Here is a 12,668-nt window from a genome sequence, read left to right as displayed (position 1 = left end):
CACTTACAATTCCGACCTTCTATTAGCTTCGCGTCTCCTTTAGAGACATACATATCCACCACCACTTTACCCTTGTGATCCGCGCCGGGTTCACAAAGACAATGCTGATACCTATGCTTGTTATTCCACTGCTTTGCCTCATCTTAGTTCTCGCCGTAATTTTTGTGGATTTAGTCCTTCTTTAATCTTTCTGCTTCTCTCATCCTCGTTTAACCGTTTACATACTTCATCCAGCAAACTGAAACCGGGTCGCTTCGAGCTGCCCGAGGCCGTCCCGAGGCGCAACGTTACGGCGCCGATATGTATTCGTAAAGTCTTGCAGCAGCACTCTCACATGCCGAATACCTCCTGCTTCATTCGACGACAATCGCTCCTTGATCTTCATCATCAGTCTGTTGGCTTCCTCTGGAGACACGGTGCCTTGAGGTAATAGCTGAATTGTATGTGAAACCCATTCGGTCGTCTGCACAGGCAAAAGTTCAAAGAGACTGAGTAGAACGCCGCTGCCATCCGCAAAGCAGTCTCGCGGGAAAGTAATCATCATGCCCGCCATGACTTGCTTCACCAGATTTTCTCCGTGGCTGCTGAGGAGGTTCTTAACAATCGTTCTGATGCTCGCCGCAGCCGAGTCCGGCAGCCCCTCGCTACTAGCCGGATTGTCGCCACCATAGGACAGCAAATCTCTCAGGAAGTGGAGAGTCGAAGACAGAGGATCTCGCTGTTCCAAAGTCAAGGCGTAGATGGAGGCTTCGAAAATGGGAACCAAGAGTGGAGATGGAATGAGCTTCTGGGGATAGTATAGCAGCGCATCGATGAGCAGCCTAAAGAAATCATCAATCACGTCTGGCAGCTCCTTGGGCTGCAGTTCGGTCATGACTCTCAAAAACGTTGTCGTTTGGGCTTCGAAGAATGTGTAGATGTTTTCGGCGATGCTCGGATCCACGTGCTCTCGCGCCTCGGAAAACTCCCGCAGAATGGCAGATGTGACCCAAAGGAAGCAGCCTTCTCTCGAGACATTGAAACCACCGGCCAGTTTATTTGCCATGTCCGCAAGCATGGGTGTAATGGCAGTCCGGTAGGAAATGACCATGTTTCTCCAGCATCTGCAAACTCTTTCGCAAATTGGTGAAAATGTGAGGAAGTTGTCTAGTACAGTAGACAAGATAGGGAAGACTTCTTGCCAGTACTTGACCGCAGGGTTCTCTTCTCCATGGTTAACCAGAGGCATCACATTTTGCACAAAGATGGTAATAAGCTGCAGGTGGTCTGTTTTTCAAGTCAGCAAAAAGGGATATAGTCGTTTAGATGGAAAGAGAAGGGAAGAGAGATCATACCTGCTACTGCTAATTTGCCCTCGTCCGTAGTCGCATGGTTTGCCTTCGTCATCAGCCTTTGGACTAGCGGATCGCAATACGTTTTGAGCAGGTGATACGTCTCCGAAACAGGCTGAACAGCCAGAACATTCGAAACGCCCTCGGTGACCTCTTCCTTACTGAGATCAGGAAGCTTATCCAAAACCTGGTCATAAAACGTCTGAAGCTGCAGTATTTGACCACTGAGAAGATGCTTGCAGTCAGTGCAAAAGAACTTGAGTGACAGCGCCGCAGCCCGAGTGATTTCTCGAGAATCCGACTGGAACGAGTTGACAATGTAGTTGAATTGGGGCTCCAAGTACTCGGGATGAGCCGCAGTCCACTCAGTGTAGCGTCCCAGCACCATGATCGTCGCAAATCGAAGCTTCTCGTGGCTGGGCATCTGTACAAGGAGCGGCATCAGCTGAGGAAGCACAATGTCTTCCTCCTTGTCTACCATGCGGCCGAGGGCGCGCATCGCGAATAAGGGGGCCTCAAGCTCCTGCCAGTGTGGGACTGACGCCTCTGTTGCCTGGCTCGCATACTTTTGAGTCCATAGCTGAATTGCATGAAGCACCTTTGTAAGGCACTCGGTCACGCCCATAACTTCGCAGCAGTCCTTGAGCGTGTCGCCCATCTGGTGTCGAAACTCACGAAATTTCTCCTCTTGCTCGCGGTCCCCGTCAAACAAGTCGGTTTCGCTTCCGGACTCGGGCGTCGGGAACCGTAGGTGCGTTAGTAGAATATCCACAAGTTTGGAGAAGACGTCCACAAGCTCCAATCTGCCCTGGATATATCGTTCAAGCACCAGATATTGCTTGAGCTCATACCAAAAGTTGAAAGTATGCTCAATAACATCGCGATCCTTATCTCGAGCGGCACATTCGAGGACAGCATCGACAATGGGGCGGAACTGGGTTGGCTGTCGTGCGATGGCAACTACCCAGCTTTCCGCTGCAGTTGCTAGCACTTTGGTTAGAGATTTCAGCGATTCGGTATCCTCTTCAGCGACCAGGGTGGCGATGCGCGGTGTGAGGCTGATGATTCGCGGAAACAGAGTTTGGATGATAGCTTGGGATTCGTCAACATCGGCCGTCTCTCTGAGCATCGTGCACAGGCACTCTGCGGCTTCTTGGCTACATTCATCAGACGTAACACCCTGGAAAATAGCTTCCAGGAGAGGCGAGCTGGCGATAATGCCAACAGGAACCTCTCGAAGCCACGACGTGATACACTCCATAAGGAGCGGGTTTCGAGACGCAGCAGCTGGAAAGGAACATTTGTTAGTCTCCTCATTCTCTTGCAGAAATGTAGACACCTGAGATGAAAAGATTATCAGATGAAGAATGGGTATAAAACTTACGCGAAGACTGTGAATAGTTGATTAGGAGCTGTACAACTTGATCTGCGTTATCTGCCAGCAGTGCTTGCGTCCGCGCTGCAAGATCTTCTTCCTATTTCCAAGCAATTAGATTTGTTCCTCGAGGGTGGTTACCGACCGGCCGAGACGAAACCATCGGGGGGCCAGCTGCCGCGTCGTATAAGAGTAGCGCAATCCACATACAGACAAGGTAATTTTTCGACCTTCAGTCACCTCCTCGGGAAGGACTCGCAAGAAGTCGAGAATGCAAGCATGGCTCTCGGGGCTGTCGCTGAGTGACTGGACGACCGAGGAAAGCACATCGTTCCAATCTTTCATCTGGATCGCCAAAATCGCCAAGCATACGCATAGTTGAACTCGAATGGGCTTGGGGCCAGCGGCGTAGTGCTTCAAAAGGAGCAGAATCTGGTTTCGAAGGGCGGGTAGCTCGCTGGGGGGGACCTGGGTGATGAGATCATAGGTAATCTGGTATCGTTAGCAGTCTGAGGACCGAGAATAGCGGGAACGGCAAAAAAAAAAAAAGGCAAAGATTTTGAACAACCTTTCCGCGCAGCGTGATGGCAGCAAAAAGAGTCGCCTCGGGTTCAGCCTTGGATTGGAGGATTCCAATTACGGTCCCCCAAGAGTCCTTCTAGAATTGCGATTATGGTTAGCACGCTGAATCCCAGTGGATAGAAAGGCGAATCGTCGGCAGCGGATTGCGACGTACCGACTTCTGGAACTGCTCCAAGTATTCGTGCGCCTTCTTCTTTGCTTCCTGTTCCCCGCTTCGCATCGTCATGACGGCCCCCAAAACATCTGATGGCGCAAAGCCCGCCGTGCCATTTGTAGCCATCTCGGGCTGTTGCGACAGAGCGCAAGGAGAGAAGCTTGGAAGCTCAGATAGAAGCCGGTGCTGGCAGAGCTATTTGCGCGCGAGCTTAGGCGGTCGAGAAACCAGCGCTCATCAGCTAGCCGTGGACGTGGTGAGGGACCAGCTGCTGAGGAGAAGCAGCTAGATCGTGCCGTGGGCGAGGGCACTCCACGCAAAGGGCGCAGCGATGAGGGGAGAAGCAAGTAAAGAAGGAAAACGAGAGAGGCACCGAGTGCAGGCTGGCGGGGGCTGACAAGAGTCGCGGGCGTCAGTCTCGGTGCGTTGGATCTGGATGACTGCTCCAGGCAAAATCATGGAGTCGGCCTTGCTCGCTGGCGAAGTGGCATGGGGGCTTTCCAAGCTGGACTTGGCGGGGCAATTCTTTTGCGGGTTGCTGAGGGTTTTTCCGTTTCCGGGTTCCAATCTCTTCGACGCCGAGTACTCGGCTTGTCTGCCGCACCAGTATGGGAAGCTTTGTACCTGGCAATACTCAGTATTAATGACACTTGGGAGCGGGCTACAAAACTGTTCAATGAACAAAGGAAGCAATGATTCTATGTGATTGTCTCTGAGAGACTTGAACATATACTTTCTTATCATATCTTCATCATCGAAGATTCGAGTTGCTGTGATTGTGCCTTTGCAGTACAGCACCTGCTTGTTGAAGGTTCCAATGGATTATTCCAGTCTGAGAAGCGCAAAGCATGATACTGATAACAGGATTTCTATCTGCTACCTATTGGTCTAACTTCAATGCGGTGAAAGGGTTGCCTTGAGCTGTATTGGCTCGCCTAGGTAATGTATATATTTAGATTGCCCTGATCCCATTCCCAGCAATAAGTGCCATGGATGTATGGCTGGAGAGAATGGAATACAAGCCTCTTGCGTTAGGAGTGCAGTAGTCACTGGGTAAATGTTCAACATAGAGAACTAGCAGATGTAGCAGATGTAGAATAAGAGCTATGCCTTACAGGGGCAAAAGAAGGTATCCAATAGATAGTCGGAAAAGTTAGAGCATGTTGAGCCAAATTACCCACGTCATACTCATCAATTGACAGCGTAAATTCTCAGAGAGCAACATCAGAAAGCTGTGCCATGAGCCTCCTCCAAACCCCCGTGCTCTCCTCTCCCTCGCTCCCTCCCGTCAGAGTCGCCCTGTTGCCTACGATTATCAGCCCCAGCTTCGCCCTGGTAAGCGCCACATTCATGCGGCGCAGATCCTTGAGAAACCCAATCTCGCGGCTCTCGTTGCAACGGACCGTGACGAAAATGACAATGTCGGCTTCGCGCCCTTGGAAGCCGTCGATGCTGGAGACTTCGACGTTTGGGATTGCCGACAGTAGCTTTTTGAGAATCTCTGATTGTCGCGAATAAGGCGTCAGTACGGCTATAGATGTAGTATCATCCTTATTGACGTCGGTGGGCTTTACATCATTCACACTGGTTTTAGTAGAAGATGCTGTTGCCGCTGGTGCTGAGCGTAGGAGCTTGCAGATTGAAAGGCACAGGTCTGCCTGCTCTTTATTGGATTTGGACTTGTTCCCAAGATCTTCCCTCCCGGAACATTCGACAAAGAGCATCCGAGCGGCAGACGCTGATGAGGTTTTAGTAGCTGGAGATGCTGACCAAGGAAAGGCTGAAGGTGGCACTGGTCTATCGCTATCTGTTAACCCAGACAATAGTTTTCCTTCATAAAACTCTTTCGAGATAAAGTCACAGATGGAAGGATGCATCCGATACTGCGTATCCAGCATAATCTTCGCCATCCCAGGCGTCGTTCCTTGTCGAGTATACAGCCGTTCAAACAACGAGACGTCAAAGCCGAGTGCCGGCGAGAACTCTTGCACCGTAGGCCTCAGCTGAACATGGTCGCCCACGAAGATTGCCTTTTCACATCCCTTTACAAGCGGCACGAGCGACGCAGGCTCTGTCTGCTGCGAGGCCTCGTCAACAATCACCGTGTCAAACATCTGGCCTCGAAGCAACCCCAGTCCTGCGCCAATACACGTCGTGAATATGATTGAGGCAGCTTTAACACGCTGTTTGGCCTGGCGCTGGGCAGCATGGCTGGAATGGATTTCTTGGCCGGCTAATGCGTCGCATGTGTATTTTCGCAAATCTTCGCCTACTTTTCGGACTTCGGTCGAGACACGCAGAGGGGCTATTTTGGACGAGTTTGGAGAGAGCCCTTCTTTGCTGATTCGCGTAAGATATCTTCTCATGACGTTGTCCACGGCATTATGTGTTGGAGCAGTAACTAGAATCCTTTCAGTCTTGGGGTCTTGTTGAAGCTTTCTGATGATCGCGACTATGGTCTGTGTCTTGCCAGTTCCGGGAGGACCCCAAAGACAGATGAGCTTGTTCTTTTGTGCAGATTCCACTGCTGATCTTTGGCTTGTATTCAATGAAGCATCCGCTTCAGACAATGTTAAGGCCGGGATCAAAGCGTCAGCTGCGTCCTCAGGAGCTGCTTGTGTATTGCCAATATTATGAAGTTGAGTTCCCATTATTTGGTCAATCACTCCGCAACAGCCATCCTCTGATATTGCAAGTTCCCGAACAGCATATAGCATCGTCTTTGCAGTCACAAATAAGCCACATTCTTCCAGAATCCAAGAACAATTTTCAGCGTACGATGGTGGAGGATGGAAGCAATTTATCTTTGCCATCCCCGACCTGCTCTCCACGACCAGGCCGTCCATCGAATAGCTCTTATCCAATATCGCACTTGACGGCGAACTAGCTGTGACGAGTCGTACATGAGTATTTGCCAACGGGGTGCCGCCCGGGGCATCTATTCGGAAAGATACCTCGACTTGAGTGCCATATCGGTTTTTGCCTGTTCTTTCCTCGTCGTTGATGACGCGGATGTTTAGAAGCTCATCTCTTTCCTTTGCTTCTTCTTTTACAACCCCGATGTGCTCAACAGCGATGCCAATGATATTGCGGACAAAATGCTGAGTGATAGCTGGTCGACCAGTTAGCAACCTGGAGCTTTGTTGGTCCAGACCTTCAAGGAGAAGATCCAAAGCCGTGCTGGGCGAATGGACTGTAAGAGTAATGAGCTCAACAAGGTCGGAGAATGAGGTAAGTGTAAGCAACTCCACATTATCCAAGATGATATGAAAAGGTACCAAGATTAGTTCTCCAAATTCGGCTTCAGAGAGGATAACGCTGCGAAGCAATCTATGACTCTCGTTTTGGAGAATCATATTCAGCTCCTCTGGCAGTTCTTTCCACAGACCCAGATTGGCAAATGTGGCGGAGACGTACGGCATTGTTCCTGTAAACTCGACCATGGTACGAAGAGTGTCCGCTGGTGCCATTACTTTGTCGCTCCTGATGCTCGTAATCAAGTGATTGAAGCAACGGGTGAGCAGCCCTCGCTGCTCCTTTTCTACCAGCCAAAGGAAAAACTGTCGTAGAGCCGAAGAGTCTAATACATCCTGGAGGGCTGATACATTGCCCCGTTTTACCACTTCAACCACGAGCGGAGGTTGTGCACCAAGAGACCAGTCGACGTCTTGGAGCTTTGGAACGTCGTACTCTTTAGGTTCGCGAGGAAACAGGGGAAGAGTTTTCTCTGTGTCAATGTAGTCTTCCCATAGATCCAAGTTGCGCATAGAGCTGGCATCTCTATTGCTGATGATATAAATCTCCTTTGTACCAACCGAGAGTTAGTATCTCAGATAGCAAGCGTTATACATGGAGTAGACTGACCGCGTTAGATATCCCCTGTCTATTTATTCGCCCTACATGGCTCTGGAGATTCTTACTGAACTTGTTCAGCGCAATGCTCGCCCTAAAGTCAAAATTCGTGCCATTGTCAAGAGAATCTTGTCTCGCTTTCCGACGGTCTTTCTCAGTAGGCGCATTTCGGTAGCTGCTATCATTCGATCCTCCGCGGCCAATATATATCCATGTATCGCGTCTTTGACCCTCAAATAGCTGTAACGTACTATGATCACAGAAGAGTCGATACTCTTTCTTCGTTGGCAAAGATAGACGACTCTGTGTCTCTCTCCCTTGAGAATGCGGAAACGCAAATAGTCTAACTTTGCTACCAACAACAAAGTCGTCGGCTGGAGTTATCTTTTGCGGCACATACATGGCGACAGTCAGTCGCTCATTTGGCCTAAAGATAATCATCTTCTTGTGAAAGAGTTCCAGATTTCTGCACGTTGCTTCCATAAACATGGCAGGCCGATCTTGCTCGGTTGTGTAAACTCGCTTCCAGTGCATGCCTGGATAGTCAAGATGGAAGTGTTTGAGCTCGGCCTCAGTGAGCAAGCTTGATGAGCATAGAGCGTTGAGAACAAGGCTCGGGGCATCGACATACGTAGGCATTTGAGCCAAGACCCACGCTTTGTCTTCTGACTTGAGCGAATTTAGGTCGAACATGTTTAGCAAATGATAAAAGGGGGTATTTGTTCTTCTGCACCACCTCACTGCCATCCTGATCAACTCTGCCTCAGAAATGGCGATATCATCTCTACAGAGCAGCAATTGAATTGCATCCAGAGTATAGCCTTCCAAACTGTCCGTGCGGCTGCGTGCCTCAAGTTTCTGCTTTGCAATAATGTCCTTGGCTGCATCGTGAAGCTCGTCGAGAACAAACGGAGGCGCCTCGGCCTTTGGCTCCGGGGGATTGGCAAACTTGTCAAGCTGGCTACTATTGATGCGGTTGCCGTCTACGCACTGAGAGAACAGCCTGTTGAGTTCCTGACACTCAGGGCTCATCGCATTGTTTGCTCTCGCCCACCGAAGATACAGATTCTTGACACGGCCCAGCGATGCGTTTGTGTATTTGGCAAAGTAGAGCAAGCGATCATCATCTGTGATTGGTGTGAATTTTAGAGGCTCTCGAACTCCCGGATAATGTGCTGCTTGTGAGATTGTTGATGGAATGATGTCTGGATCCCATGTCACGAAGAAGGTATCGCCGTCCAAATCGCCGCCCGACATCATATCTGCCGCTGGCCGCCGCCCCGTTGTAGGAAAGACAATACAGTCAACCAGATGTGCGAGCTCTGGTCTCTCTACCACATCAAGCTTCTGTAGATCGCCTGGATGCAAGCAAGGGTTTCTTGTCACCAACACTTTCGTCCCTTTCAGGGCATAAGGCAGCCCGTCCCCATCCATGGTGACTTTGACAGCACATTGGCCCGGCTTCAAGACACCCCAGGCATCACAGACCCCGAACAAGAGTCTTGATTTTGGGATGAGAATGCGGCATTTCTGCTCATCACGTTTATTTAGCATTTTGTCGTACTCAGCATTGACGAGCCTGTTGATGGACGGCCGCACAGCGTCCAAGGATTCAATAATGACACGCTCGGCAAGGTCTGGCCTGTCTAGATGGCAGAGAATCCTGAATGCAGCTCGCGGATCTTGGTATGCCTCGGCCAGAAAATTGAAATGCTCTTGCTGTTTCCGTAGGAGGATCTTGCGGTCGATACCCAAGGCGTCCAGAAGCACAATTACCTCGTCGTTTAGATGCCCGAATACATACGGCTACCGAAGATGGACTTTTAGCAGATAGATTCAATGTATTTCCTTACAAGTAACACAAAAGACATATTACTTGTAAGATGTAAGACGTACCTTTGAGTATTCTACGACGGAAAAGGATAAATCATCGCCTCCGCTAAACTTCTTCATTGACTTTCTCATTTTGAGCCAAGTTCCGCCTTTTGCCATGGATGGATCCAAAGTTACCACCCCTTTATATCCGCGATATCTTAGCTGGAAGACAGAAGGCGTATATCTCATGTTGCGAAAAACAATCCTTGTGCGTCTCGAAAGCTCCTTGGCCAATGCTGGGGCAATTAAGCCACAGCCATCTGTGAAGACGTAGTCTCCCACCTCGATATCTGGAATATCTTCGACCTTTTTCGGGTCTACTTTCATAGCTGCGCGGGCGACTGAGAAGAGCAGTCCAATCCGTTTCGCCTTTTTCGCAACCGTCTTCATCTTTGTAAAATCTCCCAGCCCTTCAATCTTTTTACTGATTTGCTCTTTGGGAGCTGCCATAAAGTAGCAAGTTCGCGATTTCAGTTGACTGTTGCTGTGACCGTAGAAATTGTAATGCACTCCCTGTATGGTAATTCCAGTGCGAAGAAGCTTGACAGCATATTCTGAACATTCTCTGTATGTTGTTGGCTGTACCACCTTGCTGGTGTCTCCTTCGACCGTGGATGAAGAACTCGGGTTCTTGATTGAGCGAAACTCTGCAAGCGAGACTACGAGATATTTGTCCAGGAAAGCATCTTGAATAGCGCGGTTCATGTCTACTGGTCCGTACCGGAGTTCGAGGCGATGGCGCGAATCTTTTGTCGAGAGGCTGACCATTTTGATGAGATTCAGCTTGTTTGCCGACTCGGCAGTTGGCAGTCGCGGTATCTGGAATTCCCATTTTTCGTCATCAAGGGAAATGCTGTCGAGAAGAACATGCTCGAAAGACTTGGGACTGGCCGAAGCTGAAGGCATCTTGAAAAGTGCGCATATGGCTGCCCGTTCTGTCGTCTCAGTGCTTCAAGTATTGTAAGTCACTTAGGATGTTCGCGATGAGGATGTTTCTGATAAATTTCTAAAGAACAATCAAATACGCATTTGACAAACAGCCATCTCGTCCTTCAAATGCCGGCAGAGATAAAACTCGTTTATTTGTTAACGCTGAGTGAAAAGTGTGGTTACACGGGCAGCATTTTCTCCGCACTTCCTGATGCGTGACTGATACGTACCTGTACATTCTTGAAGGCCTCCCGCATGAAGCTGTTGGTAATATGCTCACAGATCCGGATGTGATTGCTACTACCACTTTCCCCTTACCATGCAAACAAACACACGCTCTCAGTGGCAGCGCATCTGATTTCGCCACCATGGGAGGCTCCAGCACGCTGCAAAGCTTGACCCCAAAGAACATCTACATCATCGGCGCTCAATGCACCGGCAAAACTTCACTCGTCAACGCCTTAGAAAATGCCTTTCGAGAGTCACCCAGCACCACACCTCCTGCTATTGTGAAAGAGGTCGCGCGCTCAGTGCTAAAAATTCATGGATTCACAGCCCAGGACATCACATCGGATCCTGGCAGATGCCTGCAGCTACAGACGCTCATATTGGAAGCCCAGTTCAATACCGAGCGAGAGGCTCTAACCAAGCATGACTGGATCATATCGGATCGTTCCGGACTGGATCCCATCATATATGCGTCGCGTCATATTGGAAGCGAAGCCGTGGAACTCATGGCTTCATCCAATTACTGGAAAGAGCTGATAGATCGAATGTCCCAATCCCTCGTATTTGTATGCGAAACGGTGGAGGCTTGGCTTGTAAGTGATGGAGTAAGGCTTATGCCGAGAGACCTTCAGGATTGGAGCGAATACGATGACGAATTCTGCCGTATGCTGGCCGGTGCGGGGATACAATATCAGATGATTCCACGGTCGATGCAGAATCTCGAGGAAAGGGTCGCCTATGTATGTTCAGAGTGGAAGAAGGTGTATACTCCATGAGGCAGTAATATACACCATGACGTGCTCTGAGCGAACTGGTATCGATGGCTCCAAGCAATCTAGTTCTAGTTTTGCTACACTACTAACACATGTATTGTGACAGTACCTAGGTAGCGATAGTCAAGACAATAAAATACTGGAGATGCTGGTCTTTGAGAACATTAGGCTGTATTATGAAGCGCTTACTGACTGGATATCTGGTGAAAGCTTGACCTGGCCATCGCCCAGAACCAAGCCGTGCAATTTCCGGTCAAACTGGCCCATGGGCACTGGCTCATCCTTCATAGGATCGAGAAGCTGTTCGGTGAGCGCCAAGCCGTAGAATCTCAACTTGGGGCCGCTGCTCGCTTCACCTTCATCATGAGGCTTCGCAGCCAAATACCTGTTCAGGAAGAAATCGTAGAAGCCCTTGCCGTGGCCCAATCTCCGCACACAGCCCTTGTCGTCGGTGTCAAACGCAACACCCGGCATGAGAATGAGATCCAAGGTAGATTGATCTGGCTTGAGCACGTCTGACCCGCCCAGGATGCGCTGCCGCTGATGCACCGTCGCAGGATCTATGCTGGGAATGCCCCAAGAATCCCTCTGGAGGCCGTCATAATCTTGGACGTCTTGCAGCTGCACCATGTCCATTACGCGAGCTGGAGTTCCGGGCTCGTCGAGAGGTGATTTGTGTAGATATGGCACAAAGACTTGCTTTCCCGAGTTCAGGGCATGGCGAACGATGGCGTCGGTCTGGATCTCTCCAACGGGCATGGAGAGGTAGACGCTGATGCGGTTGGCATCTTGGTAGGGCTTGAAGTTTTTAAGCGTTTCAAATATTGTGCGGCCTGGTTGAAAAAGAGAAGAAATAGAAAAGAAAATATTAATTTTATGCAGGTTATATAACTTGTTCGTAAGGTGAGAAGAATCATACTTTGGGCGAGGACGGATTCCTGAGAGACTTTGGAGAGTCGCTGCTTGATCAGGCGTCTTAGCTGCTGTTTGGCGGCCGCCACTGGAGAGGCCATGGCTGCGATAGCTGTTCTGATAGCTGTATCAAATAATTGTTTAAAAAAAATAAAATGACTATAGTAAGACTACGGAGCAAATTGAGCAAGATTGACATTGCGCCGTGAGATTTGATTTGGCGGGGAGATTCGGATCGGAGGGTCCGTGAACCGGCCGGGATTTGACCCGGACAGAAAAGCGTCAGTGCGACGGCACTAAGAAGACCCGGCTCGGGCCATGGCAGACGCAGGAATGCTGTAGCTGTGGCTTTAGCTGTAGGTGTATGCGCGTAATACACGTAATATGCATGGTGACGATGGGGTATGCGTGGTGGTATCTGAGATGAAGAAGAGCTTTTTTGCTTGTTGTTGATGCTTTTTGTGTAGTTGAAGATGTTGAAACCAACATGCCTGTATGGATCCTTTGTAAAATCTCCTCAATTCTGTGCAAACATCCACACCCAGATAATAAAATCATTTTCCTTCTGCCAAGCCCAATCTATCCCAAGTATACCAGGTTAGATCCTACTTCTGAGTCAAAGCGAAGAGACTAGGCAGCTGCATGTCTCGCAAGTA

The 12,668-nt window shown here is 49.6% G+C and overlaps 4 protein-coding genes across 4 annotated transcripts; 1 reads left to right on the top strand and 3 right to left on the bottom strand.

The window, feature by feature from the left end:
- Nucleotides 1-226: 226 nt before the first annotated feature.
- Nucleotides 227-3,568, bottom strand: TGAM01_v208744 (hypothetical protein; the record flags this gene model as incomplete). The annotated part of the gene is made up of 6 exons (XM_024550398.1): nt 227-1,266; nt 1,335-2,618; nt 2,716-2,806; nt 2,917-3,198; nt 3,275-3,364; nt 3,443-3,568. 6 exons carry the CDS (start codon nt 3,566-3,568, stop codon nt 227-229), a joined length of 2,913 nt encoding a protein of 970 aa, XP_024404869.1.
- A 1,085-nt stretch (nt 3,569-4,653) lies between these two features.
- Nucleotides 4,654-10,075, bottom strand: TGAM01_v208743 (hypothetical protein; the record flags this gene model as incomplete). The annotated part of the gene is made up of 3 exons (XM_024550397.1): nt 4,654-7,245; nt 7,307-9,100; nt 9,191-10,075. 3 exons carry the CDS (start codon nt 10,073-10,075, stop codon nt 4,654-4,656), a joined length of 5,271 nt encoding a protein of 1,756 aa, XP_024404868.1.
- A 392-nt stretch (nt 10,076-10,467) lies between these two features.
- On the top strand, nt 10,468-11,103 carry TGAM01_v208742 (hypothetical protein; the record flags this gene model as incomplete). The annotated part of the gene is made up of 1 exon (XM_018806447.1): nt 10,468-11,103. The coding sequence occupies one exon, from the start codon at nt 10,468-10,470 to the stop codon at nt 11,101-11,103; it is 636 nt and encodes a 211-aa protein (XP_018660274.1).
- A 171-nt stretch (nt 11,104-11,274) lies between these two features.
- TGAM01_v208741 (5-formyltetrahydrofolate cyclo-ligase) lies at nt 11,275-12,113 on the bottom strand (the record flags this gene model as incomplete). Its single annotated transcript, XM_018806448.1, has 2 exons — nt 11,275-11,933; nt 12,020-12,113. The coding sequence occupies 2 exons, from the start codon at nt 12,111-12,113 to the stop codon at nt 11,275-11,277; spliced, it is 753 nt and encodes a 250-aa protein (XP_018660275.1).
- Between the last annotated feature and the right edge of the window lie 555 nt (nt 12,114-12,668).

The sequence above is a fragment of the Trichoderma gamsii genome, assembly GCF_001481775.2.
Source record: "Trichoderma gamsii strain T6085 chromosome Unknown Scaffold_38.2, whole genome shotgun sequence".
Lineage (NCBI taxonomy): Eukaryota > Fungi > Ascomycota > Sordariomycetes > Hypocreales > Hypocreaceae > Trichoderma > Trichoderma gamsii.
The sequence above is the reverse complement of the archived record's forward strand: the minus strand, read 5'-3'. Positions and strand labels throughout refer to the sequence as shown.